Source organism: Cygnus atratus, chromosome 1 (assembly GCF_013377495.2).
Source record: "Cygnus atratus isolate AKBS03 ecotype Queensland, Australia chromosome 1, CAtr_DNAZoo_HiC_assembly, whole genome shotgun sequence".
Taxonomy (NCBI): domain Eukaryota; kingdom Metazoa; phylum Chordata; class Aves; order Anseriformes; family Anatidae; genus Cygnus; species Cygnus atratus.
Window position 1 is genome coordinate 141,059,467 of NC_066362.1, and position 21,655 is coordinate 141,081,121.

General features: G+C 51.8%; 1 protein-coding gene and 1 long non-coding RNA gene across 11 annotated transcripts in view; one reads left to right on the forward strand and one right to left on the reverse strand.

Annotated features, from left to right (window-relative positions):
- The window catches only part of LOC118253540 (uncharacterized), a 32,714-nt gene extending 28,798 nt beyond the window's left edge, over positions 1-3,916 (reverse strand). Inside the window, exon 1 of the long non-coding RNA XR_004780464.2 lies at positions 3,498-3,916. This is a non-coding gene — a long non-coding RNA (uncharacterized LOC118253540). The remainder of the gene's footprint in view (positions 1-3,497) is intronic.
- Positions 3,917-4,166: 250 nt separating this feature from the next.
- Positions 4,167-21,655, forward strand: part of MAP4K4 (mitogen-activated protein kinase kinase kinase kinase 4) — a 154,754-nt gene continuing 137,265 nt past the window's right edge. For 3 of the 10 annotated variants that reach the window (XM_035557979.2, XM_035557985.2, XM_050708541.1), the window contains exons 1-2: positions 4,168-5,005; positions 5,368-5,433. In XM_035557979.2, coding sequence (XP_035413872.1) covers positions 4,949-5,005; positions 5,368-5,433 — 123 coding nt within the window. In that variant the 5' untranslated portion in view covers positions 4,168-4,948. Of the gene's footprint in view, positions 5,006-5,367; positions 5,434-21,655 lie in introns of all 10 variants that reach the window. The other 7 variants (XM_035557983.2, XM_035557988.2, XM_050708559.1 and 4 more) reach the window with 4 other exon arrangements.

The following is a 21,655-nucleotide window of genomic DNA, read 5'->3' on the forward strand; positions in this document are numbered from 1 at the left end:
GCTCTGCCCCCCACTGCCACTTTTCGTGTGCTATAGAGGCAGCAGCCCCCGTGCTTCAGGTGTTCATTCAACCCACTGCCCCAGCTGCTAACACACATCGGGAACCGGGCGGGACAGTGGCTGTCTCGACGCACACAGCCAGCGGAAGTCTGCTCCTTTTGGGGCCTGCACAACTCAGCGTCACCGACAACAGTGTCTACACATGCTTCTTGGTGCAGCTGCCGGCCTCGGCCTTGCCTGCACATCAGGCTGAGGGTAACGCAGCCATGACCCTCTGCCACCAGTCCGGGAGGCGGTATGGGAGCCCGGGGAGGTGGGAAGCAGCACAACTGGGTGACGGAGCTGCGGCAACATGTCCGCCCACACGGCGTTGGGAGGCAGCACACTGCAGCCTGGGTGTGTCGGCGGTGCTCACACGGAGCGGCCTTCACGTGGACCTGCGAGATAGTGGCAGTGGAAGCAGCAGAGGAGGAGGGGAGGGCGAGCTGGAGGAAGGCTGACTGCCTGGCAGCCTTCTGTACGTGACCTGCTCGCAGCAGGAGAAGAGGCAGGCTTTGAAGCCTGCCAGCCGGCCTCTGGTTTTGGGAGCCCAGCTGCAGCAGGAGGGCTGGGCCGTGCAAAGCCTCGCTCGGTGTCACTCGCTGCCCTGTGCCCTGCTGTTCCTCATGCTGGCTCATCCAGCACGGATGTTCCTGGCCGAGGTGAGAGCCACTTCTCTAAACAGTACAAAGGGGGGACACGTCTCACACTTCGTGCTATCAAGCAGGTCAAAATCATTCCCGCTTCCCAAATAGTGAAAGGGAGGGGAGGCAGGAAATGAGATGCCCCAGGGCTACGGGGTGAATCAGTAGCAGAAACAAAATGAAAATTCAGAACTTCCTGTCTCTTTACTCATCTCCTTGAATACTGTTGATGATTAAGCTCTTAAAACGTTAATGTAGTTGGTGACCTCTGGATCTCTGGTCAGCGATCAGGACCCCAGTGTATTAAATGCGGAAAAGAATGAAACAAAGGCAACTTCAAAGAATTGGAAAAAATAGATGGCAAGGAATTTGCTTTGTGGCCAGAACATAACTGTTGGGCTTCCATTACCCCACAGCGCCTCTTCCAGAAAGGAAGGAAGTTTCTCTAGCTCTACCCCGACGGGTCCACTGAGAGTTTAAATTGGCCTAAGCCACAGCTACCACCAAGAGGCAACGTGATGGTCACACTTCCTCCCCTGCACGTATTTTCTGGCCCTGTGCTGCCCTCCCTCTTGTCAACAACCGTTCAAAGAAGCATGCAATGAACCCCCAGCCTGGGGAACCGCTCAATACTAAAATTAAAAATTCTTCTCCTTTCCTGGGCCAGCTTGACTATGAGTAAGAAGCCCTGGGTCACTGCACAGCTGCATGAATGCTTACGCTGACACAAGGCACGAGGTGCCAGAGGGTAGGAACAAATGGCCGAGGCAACGGGAGGCTCACACTCCCTCCTTCAGGGATGCTGAAAGTGCTCAGGAAACCATAGCTCCTCTGTTCCCTCTGCTGCTGTGAGCACAGAGAGCAGGAACTGGTGCAACTCTCTGAGGGTCACAGAAAACAGCATGCTGGCCCTGCAGCTTTGTTGCCGAACAGATGGAGCTGACTCAGAGTTTTTGATGCTTGTACTTAGTTTGTCATTAGAAGACGCAGACATATACTGCTGTGTGGGGTGACTATCCGCAGGATTTCACCCCCATTATGATTTTTGATGGTCGTGTCACTTGCCTGCGTCAGTGATGCTGGTTTAACTTTGTGAGGAAAAGCTAAAACTAAAACTGACTGCTCATCTTCTTTCCAGTGGTTTTACGTCTGCTCTTTTAACTTTTAGGCTTTCTACGCTGGGCAAGTCCGCTGTGCTGGTGAAGAGCATGATGAACATGACGAACATGTGAACAGAGTGGTTTTGGCCACAGCCAAAGAGACTTCTTCCTCAAGAAAGCAACTCTTTAATCCCTCGGAGTGTGTAGGAAGGAAAAGGAAGGTGAGGCTGTGTGGTGCTTCTCTCTGGGAACTAGCAGGAAGAAGTCCCGTGGCATTTACTGATTTATGGAAACTATTTTTTCACTAAACTTAGGGGCTGTGACAAGAATTCACAAACTTTTCATTAGCAGTTCTGCTTCTTTACCAGTGTTCTGGCAGAATACTAAAACAAACTAGCAAACAAAAGTCACTATATTAAAATATAAACTCAAAGCAGCAAGGAGCCACTATGGTGGAGCCACATCAGTGCTGTATTACTGAAAATGTGTATTTTGGCTCAGCTCTGCAGAACTCTGGCTGTATTTTTCATGGGCATGAGAAAGGTGCTACATATAGGGTTTGGCATCCAGGAGCACACAGAGACAGTAACTGGGATGGGGTTAGCTGTAAGGAAAGAGACTGTGGAGTTACAATAGACAATTCCATGGAAATGTCATTTCCGCACTCAACAACAGTGAAAAAGGGGAGTATTGGGAATTAGTAAGGAAGGACTGGAAACTAGGACATTGCCATGGCGCTGCACAGGGCACCCAACATCAAGAACAGGGTGTGGAGGTCCATTCCTCTGCCTTAAAAAAGACGGCTTTAAGAAGCAGAAGTGGTTCAATGAAGGACAAGTTTGAAATGGATGTTGTTAATGGCATCAGTAAAAAGATCAGAATTTCCTATAGGGCAAAAACTGAGGGGGACCACACCGGAAGCCTATAAAAAATGAATGCAAAGGAGAAAATAAATAGGAAACAATCACCATTTTTTTTCCCAACACAAGAACCAGCCGGGATTTCTTGCAAACTAGTAGAGAATGGTTCAAAGCCTATAAACAAAGATGGTCTTCAACATACCAAGCCGTTCATCTGTGGAACTCACTGCCAGAGGACACTGTCATAGCCAAAAGCATGTATGAATTCACCAAGTAAACGGGCAATTGAATGGAAGAAGAAAATCATCACGGACTACCGAGTGGGGGGGGCATCAAAGGCTGCTGAAGTCCCTGAGCAGCAGCGGGCTGGCAGCTGGGAGGACGCCCCAGGGAAGTATCGCTGGACGGTTAAACTATTCCTGTGATCTTCCCTCGGCATTCACCACCGGCTACATTTGGAGACAAGATGTTAGGCCAGACGGACAGTGGGTTCGACCTGCCAAGGCTGCTCTCATGCATAGAGAGGCTGAGTTAAAGAAGCCACGTAACGCAGAGCAAGCCGTTGACAATAAATCTCCGTGCAGATCTAATTTTAAAACTTACCGTGCATCTTGACCCGATCCCATCGCTGCGTGCACGCACACGGATGGACGCAGCCCATCCGAAACCATCTGCCTTCCTTTGATTTCCCCTACCCAGAAAAAAACAGTTGCACGGTCTGGGCCTAAGTTTGCTTTCTTTGCAACTCCAAGCGAAAAACGAAGCACACCATTAAACTGTTATGGTAATTTCTCCTCACACTTTCTGCTCAACAGGTTTGCTTTGTTTGAAAAGCGTGTTTCTGTGATACTTACAGCCATGTATATGTAATTTTGTGGTTAGAGCAGAAGAGACAGGAAAACCTTGGTTCCCACAGGAAACACAACCCGACCTCTCGCAAGCAGGTAACACTTTTGCCGTATCGGTGCGACAAAGCACTTCAAGGAGAGCCGGATCCTGCCAAGGTTTACACCTGCGTGCGACTGCCCGATGGGGCTGGCAGCGGAGAGGGAGGTTAATGAGATTTTTCCACGTGACGCGGCTTCTGCTGGAGGATCCTAGGCCTTGGCGGCAGGAAATAGGGGACACAACGCCCTTTGGAGGGCTCGCTGGCTCTGCCACCCGAGGCTGGCGGACCCCTCCGTCTCCCCAGAGCCCCCCAGGAGGCAGGAAGGTTTCCCAGGGGGTCCGGGGGCTCAGAGGCCGCCTCCCTCGGCCCGGAGGGCGCCGGGCAGCCCCGGGGACGGGCAGCCCCGTCCAGCCGCGGCACCCCACGGCCCCGCCGCGGACACCCGTGGGTCGCCCGTGGCTAGCGCTGGCCCGGGGGCAGCGGGGCCGGCCCGGGCCGCCCCTCGCCGCCTCTCTGGGCGAATTTACCCAGAAGTGCTTTGGTGCGGGCGCGTTTCCGCCGGTTTTTCCTGTTGGAGAAGGGAAGGGGGAGCTGTTTTCTCTCTCTCTCTCCCTCCCTCAAGCTCGCAGTGTATTTTGTAGCCCTTTTCTCCTCCTCCTTCTCCTCCTCCTCCTCCTCCTCCTCCTCCTCCGCCCCGGCTATCTTTGTCTGCCTCGCAGCAAACCCCTCTCCAGCCCCGCCGCGGCGCTGGGCGTCAGCCCCACATGCGACAGCGGGGCCGGGGCTGCCACCGCCTGCCGGCGTGACCGGGCCGTGCCGAGCCGGGCCGTGCCGGGCCGTGCCGAGCCGTGCCGGGCAGTGCCGTGCCATGCCCGGGCGCTGGGAGCACCGCGAGGCTGCCACCAGAGGCTGCCGGCCCCGGCGCCGCTCCTCCTGCCGCCGCCGCCGCGACATGGTGTGAGCCCCAGGGACCCAGCGGGACCCCCAGCCGGGCACCCAGCGACCGAGGAGCCCCACCGGGAGGCACCCGCTTCCCCCCCACCCCCCCTCCTTCGCTCCTTCCTTCCCTCCCTTCCTCCCTCCTTCCCTCCCCGCCTGCCTTCACCTCCCTCTCCCCCTCCTCCTCCTCCCACCATCCATCTATCTATCCATCATCCCCCCCGCCAACCCCTCCCAATGCTGAAGAGTTTCAACCCGGCGGGGCTGGGGTGAAGAAGAAAGGAAGGGCAGGAGATCAAAAAAAAAAAAAAAAGAAAGGAAAAAAAAAAAAAAAAGGAGAGGAGCCCCGCGCCATACACGGCTTTTTATTTTTTATTTTTATTTTTCCGTGGAGGAGAGGAGGAAGGGGGGGGGGGCGTCGCTGTTATTTAACGCCAGAAGGAAAAAAATAAAAGAAAAGAAGGAAGAGACGGGAAAATGGCGAACGATTCTCCTGCGAAAAGTCTGGTGGATATCGACCTTTCCTCCCTGCGGGTGAGCTCCGGGGCTGGGGGGGGGCAGCGGCCGGGGGGTCCCCCCCCGGGGCCGGCGGGGCTGGGGTCGGCGCTGAGGGGAGCGGGGCCGGGGTCGGGCTGCGTGGCGGGGCCGGGTCGGCGTGTGGGGAGCCCCCCGGGGGGGTGGTGGAAGGGTTTGTGGGGGGGTGAGCTCGGCCCTGGGCTGCTTTCCTTTGTTTGCATGCGTTGGCATGTGCGGGGAAAAGCAGGGCGCAACAGCTGCACGCCGCCAGCAGCACGCCTCGCTGGGGCTGGGGCTGTGGCAGCAGCCATCGGCCGGCTGAAACGTAACCCCTGCTTCTGTTTTTCCTTCTCTCTGCACCCCCGCCCCCCCCTTTCTAGGACCCCGCTGGGATTTTCGAGCTGGTGGAAGTGGTTGGCAATGGCACGTACGGGCAAGTCTACAAGGTTTGTGGCGGAATTTCGCTCCTCGCTTGCCGGGGCCGGGCTTCCAGGCGCTGCCCGGGGGTCTCTGACAGAAGCCTTGGCCTTGGCGCTGTCGCTGCCCGTGACGAGTTTGTCGGCCCTTCGGCTCCTGCTTCTCAAAAAGGGGCTTGAACGCCTCGCCGGGCACGCCCCTGAAGCGATGGAGCAGCCCTGGTTGCCCCCAGAGAAAGGGCCGAGCCAGGCGGCTGCTGTCAGAGCGTGGCCGAGCCCTAGAAACAGCTCCTCGGGCTTATCCGAAATCGCTCGGGGAGCCCTCACGGGAAGTTGCTGCTGCTGCTGCTGCGGCTCGAAACAAAGGCACCGGCCTTCCCTGAGGTTGTCACCCGGCTCCCTCGCTGGAAAACCCTCGGAGCACCGAAGCCGCGGGGTCCGGGGCGAGCGGTGCTGCGTCGGGGCCCGCTGCTGGGTCCGGCGGGGGGCACGCAGGGTGGCGATCAGATAAGCGGGGAAGATTGTTTTGTGAAAATGAGAATCCCCAGAATAACCTGTTCGGCAAGTGGATGACTTTAAAAAATAGAAACGGGAGAGTGCCCATGTGGGTGTGAAACTAGGCTGCTGCCTTTTTTTTTTTTTTTTTTTTTTTCCCTTTCCAGTGTTCAGTCAGTGGAACAAACAAATCTCAAGATTGCATGACTTTGCAGCGAGTGGTAGCTCCCAGGATGACTAATTATTCACACAGCCTTAATACTTACGGACGGAAGGATCTTGCCTTAAACTGTAGAAACGCGAGGAGAATTTGCAGAGGGAAGGCGAGATAACTGAAAGTAGCTCAATATCCCTAGCTGCTTGGTTTTTTTTTGTGCTGATAAACAAGGCGGTGTAATTTTTAAGGCTGCCCTGACGGTGAGATGCTGCTGGGGCAACTAGCAGAAGCGCTTCGGTGCGTCTTCTGCGAATGAAACACATGTCAGTTTGTTTTGAGGGCGTGAACCTCAGCCGTCGGGACGCAGCAGCCTGTCCCTGCAGCGTGCATCTCGGGGCTGGGAGGGCAATGGCCAGGCTGCCCCGCTTGGCAAAGGGCTGCAAAACCCTGCACGGCTCCGAAAGTGGGTTGGGAGCTGCACTTTGACACCGCCCGCGCTCGGCCGTTTAATCTTTTTTTTTTTTTTTTTTCCTGCAATCCTTCTGCTCCAGAGCTTGCGTCACCCGAACCCTTCATAGGAAAAATCGCAGGGCGTGAATGTGTGACTTTATCCCCTCCTGTTAATTATTGCAATTTGGCGCATTGTTTCACGGCTTACTTGCTAATGCTTTGGCTTAAGTAGCAAAGTCCTGGTTGGTTTAACTGTCTTGAGCCTGGAAATTGTGAATTTGCGTTTCCTTAACGCGTGGGGCAGCTCTCACAGCGATGTTGCTGGAGGAGCAAACCTCAGCACACGTGCTTGTCGATTTGGAAGGGCCAGGAGGTTTTGGGGGCAGCGGCGGGCAGCTTCTGTCTGGCCTGTGCCACCAGGCTTCCCCGCCTTCCTCCCGGTTTCGAAAGTGGCAGAACTGTTTCCTCTCGCTTTGTAACTGAAGGCGCGGGTGAAGGAAATGGCAGAGTGCTGCTCTGCGCTGGAAGCTGGCAGGCCTTCCTAGGGGGGCAGGTGCGAAAGTCAGGATGCGCGCAGCCGCTTGGTGCACGCCTGTCTGTGTTTGCTTTGTATCTGTTTGTACGTGAGGTGTGGACATAACTTTCTTCTCGTGATTCAAACTCGGTTTTATTCTTAAAAAAAAATATATATCTCCAAAACGAAAATGCCAGTAGGCCCTGCAGTAGCGTTTGACTATTTGCAGCCACTGTGCTGCTAGGACAAATAACTCCAGAGCCACCAAAAGCTGCATGTGTGCGCTCGGGGGGCTTCTGGAGGAGCTGAGGGAAAAGGGGAAGCAACGCTTAACCTGCCCGTACTCGCTGCCTTCCTCCCTCTCCCTCAAGCCCCTTTCCCCGGCAGCTCTCAGCCCCTCTCCGAGCCCTCCCGGCGCGATGCGCTGCCACCGGCGGGCATCGGCATCGGTGTCGGCATCGCCGCTGATGTCACCCGGGCGCTGGCAGCAGGATTGGCTGGCTACCTGCCACCGCGGGGAGAGGGCATGACATTATCTCTGTGCTTATCTCTTTGTCTCGCCGCTCGGCACCCCCGGGGGTGGCACCAGCAGTGCCCCGGCCCTGCCGGGGGTCTCCTTCCCCGCGGCGGGCAGCGGGCTGCCTGCCCCGAGCTGCCGGGAAGCAGCACGTGGGGTGGGTTTGCCTTTCGTTGCCCCGGTTGTGCTCGCCGCAGGTGGCTCAGACGCGTCTAGCTGCGTGTTTCTGTGTAGTTATAGCTATTTATTAACTATGTGTATGTCTAGCTGTATGTATGTGCCTGTACGCCCACGCCAGACAGGAGGGCAGTCCTCGGTTGCTGCTTGGCGCCTGGATGCAGGCAGAGCTGCTCCCTGACACGGGGCGGTGTGGGTGCCCCTGGGGTTTTAGCCAGTCAGTGGGCTGGCTTCCGCCCTGTGGCCTGGGGTAGGATGTTCAAAACTACGAAGTTTTGGGCTGCTCTGCTTGAAGTCCACAGAGCTGACATGATTTTCATCTTCATAACCCTGCTCGTGTGTAACGGAGCCTCGTCAGTACTGTATCACAAAGAACATGTTACACGGAGGTGAATCAGGGCAAAACTGAGCTCCGTGTGCCCACAGGACAGGAGCAGCCCTCGCGTAGCACGGGGCAAGGGGATGCTCAGCGTGTCCCCGGGCAAAGCAGCGCTCCGCAGCCGATCATTTCACGTCCTCGGCAACGAAAGCCCAGCCTGGAAGTGGTTTGCCCTTTTGGAGGCGGCCCAACACCCAGGAATGACAGCACAAAAGGGAGAGGCAAGCTTGCCCAAGCAGCATTTGCTTTAAGTTAGACGGCAAGTGGTTAAATGTGGGCTGCAGCGAGCGGACTTACCTTGGAGCTGCTGCAGCAGGGACCGGCCACAGACCCCCGCCACCTCTGTGGTTTCAGGCAGAGCCTGTTGTGAAGGGCCAGGCTCCAACATCGGCTGGAGGTTGGGGAATTTTCCCCTCCTGGCTGGTCTGAGCGTGGCTGGGTGCTCGGGGGCTGCCGTGCTGTGGCTGCTGGGCGCAGCTCCCCGTATGCGTACGGCGCTGAGCTGGTGAGGTGCAAACCAGTGGGATTCTGCAGAAGAACGTCGGTGCCGTGCAGCTGGGCTCTTCGTGCCTGTTGCTGCCTTGGGGAACAAAGGCAGTGAGCGCAGGCAGCGTCCTTTCGCCCCGAAGTCCGTCCCGCTTTATCAGGGCACTTCAGCGTGACTGCGGCTTGCAGCTTGCCAAACGACGGGCTCTCTGACGAGCCCCTTTTTTCCATGAGTGAAGGAGCATTTTTAGCATTGCTGTGGTTAAATTGTATTTTTTTCTCCTGCAGCAGTAAGCTTCGTTTGGAGGTTTGCTCCCACAAAACGAAACCGGGTCTGAATTTTGCCTTGAGATAAGGTTCAAGCTGGGTGTTTGCTTCCCTTTTTCCTGGTGCAAAAACGACCTGTGAGTTAAAGGCATTGACTGATATTTTGCAGACCTTAAAACCCGTACCATCTGATCGTTCCCAGAGGTGCAGAGCGTATTAATTTTGCTGTTGAGACCGAACCGTGTTTGCTCGCTCAGTCACTTTCTCTCTTTATTTTTCTTAGTGCGTGCGTGTGTTTTTAAGGCGGCCGACGCTTTCGGGTAGCTGCTCCGGGTGCGCTGGTAGGGCTCCCAGATAGACTCCGTAATCCAGAAGTGACCTGGGGGGGGAATGATGCCTTTGTGGGAGATCTGAGGCATAACAGGAGCCTACCAGAAAGCTCAGAATTAGGGATGATACCCCCCAGTTGCCCTTAACGCGGGCCGGGGTGGCTCCCTAGGAGCCTCGTAATAGTTAATTCGCACTGAAGGCTCCTTTTGTTGATTTATGTAGCAGCCTTCCAAAAGTGCATGTAAATGATGCATATTGTCTAGCTGCTGGCTCATAAAAGGAAATGATGTAAGATGCGATCGTTTAAATGCTGATTTGAAAATAAATTAAAACTCGGATAAATGTTTTCCCACGCCGAGGATGCTCTGTTTTTGCCTTGCTGGGCTTTCCGTCCTGTAGGGTGGCTGTGCTGGGGGGCAGGAGGAGAGGCCAGTGCTTGGTATTCTGCACGAAGTCAGCAGATTTATTTATTTTTTCTTGCTCCCTTCTCCCCTTTCTTTCTCTGGCCGCTAAACAGTCCTCATTGTGGATTGAAGTGATTTCGTTAAACACAAAAACAGTTCCAGTCTTATCGCTGTGAGGGCAAGCTGTGCTGAGGATCGCTGGGGTCACTGGCTTTCAGGAGCTGGTCCAGGCCAGCTCACCGAACTACCAACTGCTCTTCTTCCCTTCCTCCTCTTATTTTTCGTGGATTCTCTCACAAAGTGGGAATTTACTGGTGGAGAAACCAAAAAGGGCCAGAGGGTGGCTGGAATGAGAATGGAGAGTGGCATTTCTCTGGGTCTCGTGGCTAGCTGTGGCCCTCAGCCCCGTCCCCCCCACCTTACCCCAAATTTGCTGAACTTTTGATCGGTTCTCCGTCGCTCAAATTCTTCTTAATTAAATATACAGAAGCTAGGCAGGTGGCCAGGGGGGATTACTGATATTTATTTTTATTAAAAAGAAAAAGGGAAAAGAAAGCAACCTGCCGATTGTGGGTAACCACACGTCCCTCTCATTCTTCCTCCCCCGGTCCGTCTGTCTGTTTGTCAAAATGTCTTTTTCTGCACCTTGTGCCAAATCCAGTGGCGGGCTCTTGGGGCAGAGACCCTCTATTAATGTTGTTAGAAGGGGCCCTGGCACTCGGGACCTGGATGTGTGCAGCGCTTCGAGGTGGTGGATGTAACAAAATACAGTCCAGAGTCTTATGCTGACTCCTAGGAATTTATTATTATTATTATTTCCCGTAGGAAGATTTTCAGCTGACCTGGAGAAAATCACAGTCGAAATTATATGACACTCTGCTGGCTGTTTGTGTTCATGCATCCTCTGCCTAGCTCCCCTTAGCTGAGCCGCTTCTCCCCGCTGGCATCGGTAGGGCGCCTGCTAAATGCAGCCAGTGGAAATTTTGGTGACTTGTTACCAACTCGCAGGCCCCAGGGCCTCCGTGGTAGCGTGCAGAAATGCTTTTCTTGCCTCTGAGGTAACGGCAGGTTTGCGCCTTCTGTCCTAGGGGGTGTTGTGGAGGAGTGTCCCCAAAGGGGGTCCCGTATGAGAAGAGGTGTTCATTTCCCTGCCTTCGTTGTGTACGTCTTCTAGTATAAAGTCCTTGGACCAGAAGGCTAGCGGACTTCTCCCTTGTGCTCTAGTGTATGTCTGTGTATACGCATCATGTTCCAGTCATTTTCCTTTCAAACGCTGCTTTCTGCTGCTGGCGTGGTTTTAGCCTGGTAGTTTGGGTACCTACTCTCGGGATACGTTTTCCTTGGAGGAAAGTGGCATTTTTGTTTTCCCCGCTTCACATTTCTGACTGTATGCTCTGGCTCCCCCAGAAGTGTTTCTCCTTGCCTTTGGCTGACGTTGGTATTTAAGCTCAATAGCATCGACTTGCACAATGTGAGCCTGACTGTAGTCAAAAGTTACAGTAAGATCCTTATCTACGGCGTTATTTTAGGTCCCCGTCCAACTCCCACTGGAGTTGGTGGAAAGAATTCAACTCACTTGAACGAGACGTGGACTTGGGAGGGGATCTCAAAGCTTTGCACAGGGGTTTTCTTATCAAATACCTTAGGTTTGTAGCATTATGGGTCCCTGATTGTTTCTCAGATTGGCACAGGCTCAAAAAAAAAAAAAAGATGCTGTTGGTTCTAAAAGTAATCAGCTACAGGAAGGGGGAGGAAAAAAAAAATCAGCTGCGCAAACTGTTTGGGAATCTTGAGGTAGCTTTGAACTTAGGAAATGTGGAGATTTTAACATTGCATCTCAATATTACTGTCAAAGTATATTTCCTACCGTGGATGCAGCATGAAACACGTGCACAGAGGCACGAAATATGGCAGCGATCACAGTGCAGAGCACTGTCAGCATGCTGTCGTGAAGCTCATGACATCTCCTCCAAAACCCTTGGTCCTGGTCTCTGTCCTGCCCCGAGCAAGGCTTGGTGTATCTCGTGCCGGGTGGCAGGAGGCTGCTCAGCAGCCAGAACCTCTGCGGCTATCAGTTTTCAGCGTGAGAGCAAGGACAGAGCTGCTTTCTGGAAGAGGAGTGATTACAGGCTGGAGACACGATAGCCCTGCAGACTGAGCGGTCCCTTTGCCCTCCTGGGCTTCGCTGTCCCGCGGCCAAGTGAGAGCTGCGGTTCTGAACGCAGTGAAGAGCTGCCATTTGACCTCGGTGGTGTTGGATTTAATTTGCTGCGGATGGGGAAGGCTGGGAAAAGCACCACTGAAGAAGCCTGAAACCCCAGTGACCAAGGAATGGAGATGCCCACGCTTGCGGAGGACCACGCGTAAGGATCAGATGGACGTACGGATGGCGCGGGCTTCTCTCTGTTAGCTGAAGGGTGTTGGCTTCTCCTGAGGGTTTTCCCATGTTCTCCTCCTGCTTGATCTTGCATCATGCTGACAAGTAGAAGACCAAACGCATGGGAAAATCTGGAGCTGGGAGGGGACGGTGACACAGCTCAGAGAAAAGCAGCCTGGTTGAAGGTGAATTTACAGCGGGAATTGGATGGTGATGAAGGAGATGCTGCCTTAAACGCTGAGGATTATGTAGGCAATTCATAGTTGTGGGAAACGCATGCAGCATGGAGGAAAGTGCTTAATATAAGAAAAAGACAGCTTCACTGCCAGTAGAAAGACATTATAAATATACATATATATTATGAAAGAGATCAGTCTTACCCATGGCGATCGAGGAGTCTTCTGCTTTCGCTAGCCAGCCAAGCTTCGGACTTCCGCACGCCAGGGGAAGGTTTATTTACACAACGTTTTTGTGCTGACGAGACCCGCCTCACCCCACCTAGCTGCGCTGTGTCCGTGTGCCAGAACAAGGGATGTCTTTCGGGGGAGATGGTTCAACGCTCCCGGCGAAGTGGTTCTTTCCCATGCACGCTGCACCTCCCTGGGTTGCTCTGCCGCCGTAGCTGCTGTCATCGTAGGCATTCAGACAGGACACTGCAAGCGCCAGCAAGCCCCGAGCAGCCTGTCTCGTAACGAAACCAGCTAACGTGGTAAAGCTCCGAACGCGGATGCAGTCCTACTGGTATTGTAGCGCTTATCTGGTGTGCCTCAGTCACCTCCCTTTGGAGCTGCCCCATCGCCTGCTGATAAGAGCTGCTCTCGGCGCGGGGACCGCGGGGACTCAGGGGTTCGTGCCGGTGCCTGGCGGAGCTGCACGGGCCGGAGACGCACGCATCCTGGAGGCAGGTGGTGCTGCTGCTGCTGCTGCCCGAGAGGGTCCACGCTGGGCTGGGGTCAGCAGCGTGACTGCTGGGCCGGTGGTGGTGAGCCCTGGCTGCTCGTCACCTTCCTCCTCTGCCCCCATGCGCCTCGAGTGCCCCCTTAATCCCAGGGGGATGCTGGCGAGGTCCTGTTACCACATTACCACGTAGGTGAAAGAATGGCAGCAGCTTGACATTCTTGCGACAAATCTGATTATTGTTAATAATTCGGCTGCTACCGCCACAATAGTCCCGCTCCTGCTGGTTTACCTCAAAGTTGACACGTTTTTTGGGGGGGATTTTTGCATTTGGAACTGTTAAAGATTACTTGAAATCTTAAAAACACAACAGCCGATTTTAGTTAAGCTTCGGTAGTTTCGACAGCTTCTTCCTAGGATTTTGTGAGAGTAGCTGTGGGGGACGACAGTGGATAAAAAGTTCACCGTTACAATTTAAACAGTAAGCTCAAAACCAAATAAACCTTCTTAAAATCTGCCCCCTGCACTTGCAGCCGTCTAAGGGTTCGGGGTTGTTTTGTTTTCAAAACCAGGAAAGAAAAGCTCAAGGTCCTTTGACCTTAACGTGTTACAGTAAAGTGTTCTACGCCGTGCTTGTTTTTGTGTATCTTAAAAAGTCTGGGGCCCCACAAACACGATGGTAACTCATTATTTTTCTTCTTTTTTTCTTTTTTTTGTGCTTCCAAGGCAAACTCTTTTGAATACCTAAAAGGAAGCACAGCTGTGCCCATCTCGCGAGGCTGTTGTCGAGAGGAAATACTTGTAGCTGAGTTATAGACCCTTACAGGTAGGGGCACAAAAGGAAGATCAAAAAGCTGACAGAGCCTTCGCTGTAGTGCCACTAGCCTGTGCCACCGCGATAATCAAACCGGTTCTCGGGGGAATTGGCGCAGTGCTGTCTGAATGTAATGACGAGGTATTTCCTGAGTGGAAGCTCTAATTGAATTTCTTTTGTGCTTCCCCACGAGCAGATAGTGCCGTGTCTCTCCAGGTATTTTACGGATAGGCAAAAAACGCATTCAGTAGCGCGAGCTGCAGATGCACGTGTCCTGTTGTTCATTTACCACTTGTTCCTGTGCTCTGGGCTTGGGTTGTGTTTTAAGAGGTGCTTACGTAGGTGGGCTGCCTGCCGGCTCTTCGACGAGTGTCTTGTCTAAATCCGAGCAGCGCGCTCTGGGACTCGTAGTGGAGAGAAATAGGTCAGGTGGACGGTCTCTGGAGATCCCCGACGTTAGGATGAGGTAAACTGCTGTTTGCATGACTCTGCCTGTGCCCGTTCATCATAATGGGAACCGAGGGTGGGTGTCTCAGCTGTAGGTCTTGTCGATGTCTGAGGCTGGACAGATTGACCCTGCTCCATGCCATGCACGTGGTGGCTCCCGCAGTCTGCCTTCTTTGTGGGATGCGTACAGTAGGAGTGAAGATGCCTTTGTAAGTGGATGCAGGAAAGTGAATGAAGTGTAACCCCCGTCTTTCCCATCACTGGAAGGGAAGCGTCCCTTTTCCCAAAAGACTCGTAAACAAGTGACCTATTTTTGCATGCATTTACCGAGATGTGGATGTGCTTTCCCTGGGTATCTCCACGCTCTTATATGAAGGCTAGGAACTCCAATATAGGCAGGTTCAGAGGAAGAGTCAGTGGAAAAAGCAGGCAGTGCCTGGTGTTTCCTCTCTGTGCCCTCGACTGTAAGCATCCGGATCTTTTCTGTTTGGATAAATTACGTTGTTACAGAGAATGCATTTATTCCGGGTTACTGTTTTACAGGACAGAATTACAGAAATACTCGAACTCTTTTGATGATGGTGATAAGGGTTGTAATTAAGTGCCTGACATCCAAGCAGTGTTTTCAAAGGTGTGCTTCTTCTCTAAGGTATCCTTTCCCATCAAACCTGTTTTCTTTTTTTTTCCAGCCCCGTTGCTGTATTGCTTCTCTGTAGCTGTAAGCTTGCCTAGTAGAATTCAATCCGGTTGTGAATCTTATTTTTAAATCCCAATCTGTTGTAAATCTGAGTATCTTTTCTCTAATTAACACTTTCTTTTGGAGGCAGTATCCTTCGTGTTCCTGCAGCAGCTGCAGCAGACATTCCCAAACTGTTTGAAATTTCATATTCCGTACCATTTGTTAAATTGAACCGTCAATGGCATGGAAATCTCCGTTACAAACACAGAAGGAAGCGGAGCTCTCCTGTGCTTCTTCCCTGATACTCAAATCATCCGCTGCGCCTTGCTTCTGAATGAGGGTGTGGGAGGGAAGCACCGTGGGGAACTGATGCCGTTTACTCCCAGGGAATATGTGGCAGAGGTAGGATCCAAATCTCTGGATGTGAAGGTCCTCGCTTTAATCAGAAACGATGCCTTCTTTGCCTTTATGATAGCTGAGGTCGGCTTTGATGCTTGCCCTGGCCAAAGAGAGGGGGGACTCTGGGTGTTGGCATCCTGGTCTCTTAATACCCCACCATGGATGGGGCTACGTGTTCTTGGGCATTGAGCAGGAGGACTTCATGCTGAGAGCCTCCTGGTCCCTCTGTGTGTTTAACCCGTGTTTTGCAGTAGGATTGCTATGTGCTGCCTTACAGACGGTGGGTTTATAGGTTTAAAAGACTTTTTGCAGGAAGCCCTGAGCTGAATTGCTCCCATTTAAGTGTGTTGCTGTCTGTAAAGGAGGTGGGGCAGGTATTAGGATATTTTACCATGACTAAACATCAGCGCTTATACCTTTAAAATTGGTATATTGACGTTTATGAGCAGATACCGCATTACAGTGATAGCTTCGGGGGCCTTCTGCTGTTTATGAGAGCTCTTGGTTGATTTAGAAAGCAAATAAATACAATTTGAAAGCCACCCTAACACAATCACGCATGCTAAACCGAAAACGCAAGGTGATGCTACACCCTAAGCCTATCCTGCACTCGTTATTTTAGCAGATTAAGCGCTTAGCTCCCTCCTTTCTTCCATGTGAAACAAAATAAAACTCTCTGATCTTAACCTTGGGGGTCCTGGAGAAGTCTTTGTGCAGTGTCCTGTGCCTTCTAAGGGTTAAATTCTGGAGCGATGACAAGTGGATATCGAGGACATGTTTGAAGTCATGTGAAAGAAATGTGAGTTTCTAAATAACTTGAGTGTTAAAAGAGGTGGATGGGAAAAGCTTTCCTGAGCCTCTGTGGAAGTCTTATATGGCAAGGAATGAAAATCTTTAATATTGACCTAATTTTATTTGTATTTAAGATCAAAGAGCTCTTGTGAATGAGTTGCTTGTTTTATATGTCACTGGCTTTATGGTTTTATGAATGGCTGGAGGCAGTAAATCAGTCCTGAGTAATGCTACCTTTCCTTAGGTTTCCTCTGAGGTAATGGAAGAGTGCTCTGGTTTCCTCCTCAGGAATAAAAATATATTAGTTATCGACCAGACTTCTTTCTGGTTAAAATGCGCAGTTTGGAGATGCTTCCTCACGCACTGGGTGTGGCGGTAGCACTTTCTATGGGGATTTGGGAAAGGAAAAGAGAAGTGGGCAAGGGAGCCAGCTGCAGATCTAAGGCCTTGCTGCCTTCAAGGTAGCATCCAGGATGTGACTTTGCAGCGTCTTCTTTTGTTGCTGTTATCTCCTAGCATTTTGATAACCTGAGTGTGTCAGTGTGTACTCATGCTGTAAGGAAATAGATCTTGTGTACCTATGGTGGTGTTGCACTGGGCCGTGTGGGAAGGGGGAAGCTTAAGAGAGGAGTTTTATTTTGTGCTCCCCAGCGGTAGGATTTCCTATCGCAGAAAGGAGGAGGGAAGGTTAGGCAGATATGTGAAACACCTTGGGAAGTATCTGGTTACTTCCCAGGCTACAGAGAGATGCTTGCATTGCACAGGGCTGTGCTGAAAGCACCCCGTCTCTGTAACTCAGGTCGGAGAAGATGGGAAAAGGAAATGTGAACTGCGTGTGTCAGGTCTGTAAAAACAGCATCATCTCAGTTCACAGCTCCTTGGGAGTTCAGAAATGAAGCGAGTAGCCTTGGGTATCGAGATGTCACAATACTGTTAGTATCAGCTCACTCTGCTGGCTGGATACACGTAAGAGAGGAGGAGCCGAAACTCTTGTTGTGGGTGCCGCCGCCGGGGCTGTTGGCTGGTCTGAAACGGCACGCGGGGCTTGTCGGGCAGCAGTCTGCTTTGCGGAGCCCGTGCCGGTGCTGGAAGAGCCTTCCTCACCTCCTCTGCTTGTGGCCGGTGCGCCTCGTAAGAGTGGGGGGTACCCAGTAATCGGGGAGTCTCATAAAGCCACTTGCACTGCTGAACTTTGTCAGGAACTGGCTTTTTATCAAGGCTAGCTGAGAAGTTGAGAGTGCGTTTTCCTTCCAAGAACTCTTGGTTTAAAGCTCCATTAATTGTATGTCAGTTACCATATGTGTTATGATAATAACGAAGAGTGGAAAAGACTAGATTTATTTTGGTAAACATTTCACCTAGTAAAAATTTAATAGCTTGTCTGCCTTTTTTTTTTTTTTTTCCTGTGCAGATTGTGCTCCGGGTATCCAGCTCATAACCTGACCTTGCCGTGCTGCCCCTGTGGGAGAGGGATGGGGCTGTGCAGGGGTGCTCGGTCCTGGGTTTCTTTGCAAAGCACAGACTGGGTTTGCCTCTGCTGTGCCGGAGTCTGTGGGTTTCTTTTAATAGTGCCTACGGACCGTTTTGAAAGATGATAAAAACAGCACGCTGAAATGACTAGGGACTTGGGTCTGAATCACAGCCATCAGCAAAACCACCTGGTTTCGGGAACCTTTCTGCACGACGTCAGAAAAAGTCTTGTGAGGGCCTGAGCCAGCCTTCTCTTCCACAAATACTCAATTTCATGATTTGGATGTTTTGAGGGAAATGTTTTGAATGTTTTTGCTGCCTTAGGCCTTCAGGAATAATATTCTTAACCGATTATGCAGGCTGCCTCTAAATTCATAATTTAAGAGGCGTAAATGTCATTTGGGAGAAAAACAAGTGCGATGGAATAAGGGTATAGTAGAGGTAATCCTTCTTATCGCAGTGTTTAGGTGTGCTGAAAGTATTCTTCCTAATAATATCACTTTTCAGTAGTGCCTCATGTCTTAAACATTTAATCTTTCCTTCTAGGATGAATTTTCTGTTCTCTGTTTGTCTCTTTTCAAGAGGTTTGTCTCTCTTCGTGTGGCTTGTTTTGTTCTTCTCACCCTTCCCTCATGCTCATCTGATGTGGGTGAGTTCCTCCTGCAGTGCTCCCTTCCTCTAAACTCCACACTCATCCTTTGCATTTCATTTCTTCCTCTAGGCTTGTCTGTGGCTTTCTTCTCTTTTCTTTTTTTTTTTTATTTTTTATTTTTTTGGTACAAAAGTAAGTAACAAATAGCAGGGGTGTAGTTAAATCCGTGTGACCTCTGGTAGTGGCTGCAGTTGTGCCAATATGAGGTTTGTTTGTTTTTTCGTTTATGCGTTTCTCCACATGCATTCTGCACCTCCTTTGGATCTTTTCTTTTGCGGTTTCTTTTTACCCTGGCTTTCCCAAGAAATGAGGCTCACTCACTTTTAGCCTGTCCTCAACAATTTTTCAACCTCTGGGCTGACTTGAGCTGGTGACTTGGTACGGGGTGGAGGCCTAAAATCCTTACAAGTTTCACAAAAATAGGTGACTGGGTAGAAAGAAGTGAGAGAGCCTGGCTGCTCTTCTCTTACCCATGCTTCCCCAGGGAGAAAGCCCATTAAACAAACCCCTTCTTTAATGGGGATTGGGAAAACCTGCGCCAGGCTTCAGGCCCACCCCGCTCGCAGCACTGTCAGCCTGTGTGGAGGGACAGCGGGGTCGCGGTTTTTGCCTGTCAGCTGAGCCAAAAAATGAAGGAGCACGGTCTTCTGCTCCACGTGGGTTGGATGGCAGTGGCTGTCACCGAATTTGGGCTGGGGGGCTCACTGTGGCCTTTGTCCTCGCTGCTGGAGGACACAGGCCTTGGGCTCAGGCCTTGGGCTCCACAGGCAAGGGGTGGCGGGCCAGGGATGGGGAAGCTCTCGCCCAGGTCTCGAGGCTGAAGGTTTGTAGGTGCTGACTGAAGGGCATCGAAAGTCTTTGTCTGGACAAGTCAGGCTGCCCCTGGCGCACACCAAGTCCGTGCAGTTAAAGCCTCGAGCCCTGAGTGTGTGCTAACCTCGGGCCTTAAATCCAGGGCTCGACGAGCCCCCTGAGCTGGTGGGGGACGAGCTGGGGATTTCTTTGCATTAGTCTCTGCTGCCATCTCAGCTGGTGCCTGCCTGCAAAACTGTTAAGGAGCAGCTGTAAAACGTGGATGCTCTTTCTCTTGTCAGCTCCTGTTTGAATAGGGGCTTTTTCATGACACATGCTTGTTTACTCATGTTTCTCTTTTAAGGAAAGCAGTCAAACCAGGCAATAACCACCAGCAATTCAGTGCTCCGTTAAGCGTGTAATAAACCAAACCCCAGATCCCTCGGTCTCGAGCTGTCCTTTGTTTCGCGATTTTGGGGGAGGAGGGGAGGAAAGGCGGCACAGCAGCAGGACAAAAGGCTTGCCTGCAATGCTGCGCTGCTCGCCTGCTACGGGCACCGCCGTCCTTCCCTGCCCAAAAACAAGCTCACCATCAAAACCTCACCTTTGCTCTGCGCCCACGATGCAAACCATCGATGGACTGCGAAAAGGAATCGCGGCTCGTTGGGGCTGGTGCCAGACGAAGCACCGGCCGGCAGTCGCGGCGTGGTACGGCGGTCTCCGCTGATCCTCCCGAGCACAGCACGCACCTCGCCTCGGCTGCAAGGCTTGCTCTCAGCTTCTGAACGTTTTTAAGCCAGGTGCAGCCCAGCTCTAGGCAGGGACAGGCAGACCTGCAGACTCCATTCGGCACCGTTTGCACCCATTGCTGAAATACAAGCTGCTTCTGAATCACCAAGTAGACTTCTGGGGATACTTATTTATTTATTTATTTAAACAAAGCTGTCTGGTAGTAGTGCTAGTGCAGAGCGGGAACAAAGGATTTTTTTTTTTTAAACCAGTTTGTGGATGGGTGTTTAGGGCAGGTGTCTTACAGAGTTCTGGGAAACTCTAGATGTGAAAACAAACCCAAAACCCAGGCCCTAGTGAGCTCTGAACTGCCCCTTTCAGCCTCCACCCCTACCTCTGCAATCAGTCTGCCCTTCTACAGAGAGAATGGCTTCGTGCTACTTCTCTGCGTGCTTCTGCAAAAAAGCATTTCTAGAGGGGAGCTTTCTTACGCATATGCAGAACAAATTTTAGCAAAACGTTTCACTTTCTTGTGTCTGCAGACTAATGAAAATGAACTCAGTCATGACTTTTCAAAGTGTGGGCTGAAGCAGGAGCTCTCAAGGCATTTCACTGCTGATTCTGGTGCAGCTGTTTGTTTAAGGCATCTCTTTCTAAGCTGGAGGTGGCTGTTAATTTTATTCAGGAGAGGAAGACGTTTGCATTGCTGAGCTGGATCCTCTGTAGCTCAGCTGATTCTTGTTCTCAGGCTGGGTGTGGCAGGTGAAAAAGACATTCTGTCAGGAGGATAAAACCAGGGAGGACTGCTTTAAATTTTAATACAACTAATTTTGAATAACCTTCTCTAAAGTGTACTAAAGTGCAACATGTGCATTTTACCGGCACCCCCTGCCCCACCTCAACTGCTCTGTTTTAAACCATTTCAGTGCTTCTAGCTTTCCAATATTTGATGCAACTTCTGAATGCTCGGCTCCTTTAGGTATAAGGAAGCGCCTGGTGGCTCTGTAAGCCCTGAGTTGCAGCGTGTAAGGCTGTAACTGGTACGCAAATGGTAGAGAGGGAGTGAGAGGGGAGCAGGTTGCCCTTATGGGGCTGATGTCAGCTTGGTGGTGGGCAGCTTCCCTGCAGACTGTCGCTGTGAGCTAGCCTGTGCCATTGTCCCCATGAGACAGCGTGGGGATTATGGCTTGGAGAAACGGCCCATTTAATTCATTGGGATGATGATAACGTGTGGGTGGTGTGGGAGCTTTAGATGTGGTGTGGTTGCCCCCTGAGCCTGCAGCTTTGCCACTGTTGTCGCTGTCGGTTACACTTGGCCCCACAAATGCGGGCAGGGCATCCCGAGGTGAGCGGCTGGCAGAGCTGCAGGCGACGCTGGGCTTCGGTACTCGCAGTGCACCGGCCTGCTGGGTTTGCCAGGTGAAGTAAAATTAGTTATCCAGGTTTTCCTCACATTGTGGATGAATTTAGGCAGGGGCGTGAATGAGCTTGTGCCACATTGCGAGCAGTGGGGGGTGAAGCTGATGACATAAGCTGATGTCCATCCCCTCTCCAACACTACGTGTGCTAATTGCTATTGTATCTTTATTCAGTCCTTCCAGTGCTGGATAATATTGCAGAGGTTCCCCTGGTAGTGGCCAGCAACAAATTATGAAGATCGCAGCTCTCCTACTCCGTTGTCTGCAACTTTGAGCTCATTCACATAGCCTTTTCTCAGGAAAAACACAATTGCATGTGTTGCTCAAGCTGTTTTTTTAAGATTACCTCCTTCCCCCCAGCCCTTGCTCTGCAAGGAGGTGACAGTTGTGGGCAGATTGAGCCAAGTCTGTTTTTTAGGTATTAGGAGGTACTTAGAGGAGTTTCTGTGGAGAGCACCATCTGGACACAGAGATTCATTTGTTGAGGAGCTGCGCTGATCCCAGAGGAAAATCGTTCGGGTGTGGCGCGTGTATGTACGCTACTGTAGGCTGAAAAGGCATTCATGGAAGGTGTAGGCTGTTAGGTGGCTACTGTGGGACTTTGTGGTTC